At 41.3% G+C, this 6000-nt stretch overlaps 1 protein-coding gene across 1 annotated transcript in view; it reads left to right on the forward strand.

Annotated features, from left to right (window-relative positions):
* Nucleotides 1-5725, forward strand: part of RAB21 (RAB21, member RAS oncogene family) — a 45033-nt gene extending 39308 nt beyond the window's left edge. Inside the window, exons 4-7 of the mRNA XM_073555535.1 lie at nt 2023-2086; nt 2916-2970; nt 3048-3136; nt 4214-5725. Of these exons, the coding sequence (XP_073411636.1) occupies nt 2023-2086; nt 2916-2970; nt 3048-3136; nt 4214-4350 (345 nt within the window). The 3' untranslated portion in view covers nt 4351-5725. The remainder of the gene's footprint in view (nt 1-2022; nt 2087-2915; nt 2971-3047; nt 3137-4213) is intronic.
* The last annotated feature ends 275 nt before the right edge of the window (nt 5726-6000 follow it).

Below are 6000 nucleotides of genomic sequence, written 5' to 3' on the forward strand. Positions count from 1 at the left end.
ACTTCCAATATGTTTTAATAAGTGGTTGCTCAATCATCAGACTATTTTCTAATATGTTGATAAATGCTAAGGGTAAGTGCACACGGTGCGGATTCTGCTGCGTTTCTGCAGCTGCGGGTCCGCAGCAGATTGTGTTGCGTTGTACAGTACCTTTATTTCCTATGGAAAATAAACGCTGTGCACATGCTGCAGACTTTTCCACGCGGTTTACAATCCGCAGCATGTCAATTGTTTGGTGCAGAAATGCTGCAGTTTTACACCTCATCCATTGAGGTGTAAAACTGCAGGCAAAACCGCAGGACTTTTGTCCTGCGGATTTACCTGCAGTTTTCTCTCTAAAATCCGCACACCCAAAAAACTACGTGTGCACATACCCTAAAGGTTGCACCATGATTTACCAAGAATGACTACTCTAGACGTTGAAACTGCATTACTGCACTAGAAAATTGGGCTAAGAAAAGAGCTATATAATGTATATGACATAGTAATCTGCAAAATTGCTATAAACAATACAGTAAAAGGAGGTACTTGGCGCATAGATTGGCCAACTGCCATGTCAAAGCATTTTTCAAAAATACTTCTAATGTGTCCATGGCCATCTTCAGGGACAAGCGGCAACCTAAGTTTGCTCCTAGCAGCAGTTGGCAGTCTCTGCTCTATTCTACTGTCTATGCCGGGCATAACCTTGTCCGAATGCGCAAGACAAGCGACAATGAGACAGGCAGCAGGGTGGGCTCATTAGCGTAGGTAGTGCACAGTATTACATGCTACCATTATGTAATGGACAACAACTCTATGTAAATATTGCTGCAAGTCAATGTGTGTACACTCAGTGGCTAGTTACATAAGGTGGTCTGGCTTTAACCTCCTCACAACATCCACTGTACATGTATGGCATGGACTTGCAAGGTGAGCCCACCCTACACCCAGCAGATCAAAGACCAGCCTCTATCAATCGTAGGTGGAATGGGGCTCCGCCTGAGATTAGCCTGTTAAATGCTGCTGTCAAACTCTTGGCGGCAGCATTTAATACATGCCAGCATGGGGCCACATTATTCTATGATGCACTCATTGGGGAGCCCATGTTGTAATTGCTGGTCGCCCTTAGTTGGCTATGTCTGGGAATGATAGGGGTCTGCTGAAGACCCTCGTGCTTGTCGTTACGGCACCCTTTTGAAACCCTACCTGTGGCCAGGCTTCTTAGACCGTGATTTTTGCTATATGCTGCGATTTTGTGGTATCACTGTATATTGAACAGGCGATCGCAGCTTCAAGTCTTCTTAGAAGGCTAATAAGGGTGAAAGGATAAAATACCCGACCCCCCCCCCCCCCCCCATTAACAATAAATATATTAAAAATACATGTACGCCTTTAAAAAAGTCTGAGCGATGAAGTTCTAAAAATTAACCCAATAGGCAAACAAAAGGAAAAAAGAAAAAATCAAGAACTCTACTAATGTTTTTTCTCTGCAATTCCACAAAAATGCTGTAACAAGCAATCAAAACTACATCTATCTGTAAATGGTATCAATGAAAACATAATCTTGTCCCGCAAAGAAATAAACAGTCACACAGATCCATCATAAAATAAAATCGTTATGGTCTCAAAAATGGCAGCACAACCCAAGAAATTTTATTTTTTTCCTCTTCACCACTAAAATAATTTTGGTATATCTAACTGTAATGATTAGCAGGATCGTATCGCAAGGTCAGTTTTAACACAATTTAAACTGATAAAAACATACAACAATTCCCTATCAAGTCAGAATTTGTTTTTCCTCATGATTTTTCCCTACATAGTTTTTTTTTTTTTTTCTTTTCTGTTTTCCAGTACACTATGATGTAATGTATAAGTACAAGCCCTCATAGGTCTATGGACTGAAAAATAAGAGTTGGGGCTCAGTGAAGTCCGAGGGGGAAAAAAAGAAACTGAAATTGGTCACATCGTCAAGGGATTAATAGCACACTTGTTTACTTGTCAATTTTTCATCATTGGATTTATTCTGATTCTTTTATTTCCTAGGTAAAAAATTGGGTGAAAGAACTGCGGAAAATGCTGGGAAATGAAATCTGTTTATGTATAGTAGGTGGGTGTCAGTTTTGTATGACTTCTTGAATCTATGGCATTGAACTCATGTCCCTAATCTGCATCCGCGTTGCACCAATTCAGATTCCCGACAGCAGAATTCTACGTTCCTGTGACTTTACAATTGTGGTATCCAGAATCGGGGTATTGGGGTATAACTGTAAGGCTGTGTGCCCACGTTGCGTTTTTGTAGGCATTTCCGCAGCGTTTGAGCCGGATCAGACGCTGCAGAAGCGCTTAAAAGAAGCTTACCATTAAATTTAATGCATTTTTGGCTTTTTGTGCCAATGCATGCGTCTTTTCCACTCAGAAAACGCTTAGCGGCTATTAACGCAGCATGCTCATTAATTTCCGCATAGCTCCGCGTTTTAGGCCTGTTTCACACATCCATTTTTGTCCATCAGTCAAGATCCGTTGGATCTTGACGGATGGCCATCTGTTTTTTTGCGGGTCCGCCGACATGCCCGAACGGAGCATGTAACGTTTTTTCGGGCGCCAGGATCCGCACTTCTCTGTGCGCATGGCTGAAAGACTTCACTCAGGCTGAAATAAAACCCTAAGCTCTGTTCTGGCGGCTGGACAAAAAAATCTTTCTCTCTCGTTTTTGTACCGCGTTTTCTGGGAAGGAGTCCGTTTTTCTCAGCGTTTAAAAACGCTAACATGGGCACATACCCTCAGGCTGGGGTCACATCACCATATAACATCCAATGCCAGCAGTTAGTGTTTACCTTAGTATCCCAGTACACTAAATTCTTATGACCTTGGCTCTTGCACATTTCTTTATCCACCTTGCCTCTGCAAACTTGTCTTTTTTTTTTTTTCTCTAACAGGAAACAAATTAGATTTGGAAAAAGAAAGACACGTCTCTGTTCAAGAAGCAGAAGCGTATGGTTCATTTTATTACACGTAATCAAATGCTTTATTTTTGAATACTTTTTAAAATTTCTCTTGTACTTTTTCAGGTATGCAGAATCTGTGGGTGCAAAGCACTATCATACATCAGCCAAGCAAAATAAGGGAATTGAAGAGTTATTCCTTGATCTCTGTAAAAGTAGGTATTTGGGGTGATTCTCCTAATCAAAGTTGTAACTGGCTTAATCCACCCCCCCCCCCCCCCCCCCCGCCCCTATCTGCCAAAAACAAGCTGCTCCCAACAGGTCAGCCTAGGTAGCACTACAGGGGGCCCATTAAAATATTTGCCTAAGGGCCCTGTCACACAAGTTTTGTGACGTAACAGTGACAGCGATCAGCAACCGGCCCCCCTGCCAGGATCGCTGTTGGAAAGCCCTGGACATTTTTTTGGTCGCTGGTCTCCCGCTGGCCAGCATGCATCGCTGCGTGTGACAGGCGGGAGACCAGCGATCAGCTGGTAACTAAGGTAAATGCAGGGTTTCTAAGCATGGCGCTGTGCTTAGAAACCCTCTGTGTACCTTAGTTACCAGCACACTGATGCAGGGAGCTGGTAACTAAGGTGCACATCGGGTTTCTAAGTGATGCACGTCCCTTAGAAACCCGATGTGTACCTTAGTTACCAGCTTCCTGCATCAGCACGCTGGTAACTAAGTACACAGCGACTCTGCGCGTTCGGCGTCGCTGGTCCTCATCGCTAGTGAAGCTGTCTGACAGCTCACCAGCGATCATATAGCAACTCACCAGCGATCCTGACGCGTTGATATCGTTGTCAGGATCGCTGGTGAGTCGCTATGTGTGATGGGGCCCTAATACCCTTCAGTTTGAGCTGCCTTTGCAGCTATTCTCTCGGCTTTCTTTGTTGGCCCCACCTGTATTACAGCTTTAAAACTTTAAGATTTAGTGCCTGTTGACTTGCAGGACGCAGTTCATTGTCCAGGTCATTAATCGGTGGTTGCTGGATGGGATCTGTAATAACTGATCGGCACAACGGAGAGCGCAACAATGAATTTACTGTACCCCCACCAATCAGCAATTATCCCTTTGGGCAGCTGCTTTGCACACTATTTAGTAGTCCCTGCCCAAGACTGCTGCTCTTACCTTCACAGTCTGACAAGTCAATAGAAAATGGTTTGTGGGAGCCAAGGCAATATTTTAGTGAATGGGTCTGTTGATCTATTTAAAGGCTAACCATATTTTTTGCTTTTTATTTCCACAGGAATGATAGAAACTGCACAAGTAGATGAAAGAGCCAAAGGCAATGGGCCAAGCCAATCGGGAACCGCGAGGAGAGGCGTACAGATTGTAGATGATGAACCACAGGCACAGAGAGCAGGCGGATGTTGTTCTGGATAACGTGTGAACTGAGCAGATACTTGTCCGATCAGGAAGATTGCCATATTCCAAGTCACTTATTCTTTTACCATTGGAATAACAGAATTTAACAGTGTTTAAATGAAAAATAAAATAAAGTTTAAAAAAAGTAACATCCATCAGGAAGCGGTAAACTAGCGGAGTGCGTGACCAGAGAATTGGCGTTTTCTACAGCTGATAACTGAGCAATTACCAATGGCCTTTTTACATATGTTTTTCTTTAACGAAGAATAATATGCATGTTGAAAAGACCTACTTAAAGCTTCATTTATATTCTTTTTAAACCTGTTCTTTATTTAATAACTTATGTACATTGTTAGGATGGTATGCACTTTGCTGCCCTTTGTATTTTGTGGAAAACTAATTGTATTCTAAAATGCATTCCCCAGCCCCCATGGCAAATACCAGTCAGATTTTTGCAGGGTTTGCACATGTACTAACTGTTAATTTTGGTTATACTTCTGTAAAAGACATCTGGCCAATGTGCACTGTGCATTACATATTAAATATTTTATCTGCTTTTTCCTGTACAAAACATGTACTAGAACGTTCTATGACATTGCAGATAGCAAGTTGTCTTAACTGTTCTGCAAGTGATCTTTGTCCTGTCCTAACTCCTCACGTGTCCTTACAACTTGGTCTAACTGCAGTGATCGTGTACACATGGGAATATAATCCCGCTAATCAGAAAGGATCGAGAATATATCACACTGAAATCTAGAGGAAAAAAATTCATCTTGTGGAGGAGTACCATCACTTATTTGCTATCTCAGTCCTCCTCCCGTGTAATTGCAATTATTCGTTGTAGAATAAATCATTTATGCCTAACAAGCTTTATGACAATAACTCGAAATGATTCTAAACTTTATTACTCCCTTTTTTTTTTTTTTTTTTCTCCCCTCTCTCCAAGTCACTAAACTCTAACAGACATGTTTGAAGCTTTACAATCGGTTATGTAGGACTTAAGTGTCATGGTATTGACCTTGTGGTTCCTTGGAAATGTCTCTGTTCACTTGTGTGATGGCTTTCCTGCACTATATTTGTAGATAAATACAAGGGGATTGTGGTGAAAAGGGGACTGCAATTAATGTTTGACATCAATTTGTTTTAATTCACAAAAACAGTAAAGGTAATGGTCAAAGATCTGGATAGGAATCACTTGACTTATTTTTTTTTTTTCCTTTGCTTTTGTGCCATTTTGTTACTAGAAGTGAGAGATCAGATGTGTCTTTTAAATATTCAACTGTCCAGAAACAAAAGATTGGTTGTGCCGTTTGATAATTTATTACAAATTAGTGGCATCACTACAAATAAAGGGGGTGTACTATTGTGCCCTTTGCCCATCTTTACTAAAGGATTGCAGACTACTTTGTCATTTTTGTTTTCTTCTAATATGACCAAAACTGATTTTTAAACCAACAATAACCTAGCATAGATGAAAATTGGATCCAAACTGATCAAAAACAAGAAAAATACAAAACTGGTGATTGAAAGGTGGGCCCTAAGCTAAGGTCAAACTAATCAGTATTTGTAAGCCAGAACGAGTGGGTGAGAATGAGTGGTGATGTGCTTTATTATACTTTTGCTCTGATTGTTCCGTTCATGAGTTTCGCTTACAGGTACTGATGTGAA

This window comes from Dendrobates tinctorius, unplaced genomic scaffold, assembly GCF_039654945.1.
Source record: "Dendrobates tinctorius isolate UK_male_01 unplaced genomic scaffold, ASM3965494v1 ptg000224l, whole genome shotgun sequence".
NCBI classification, from domain to species: domain Eukaryota; kingdom Metazoa; phylum Chordata; class Amphibia; order Anura; family Dendrobatidae; genus Dendrobates; species Dendrobates tinctorius.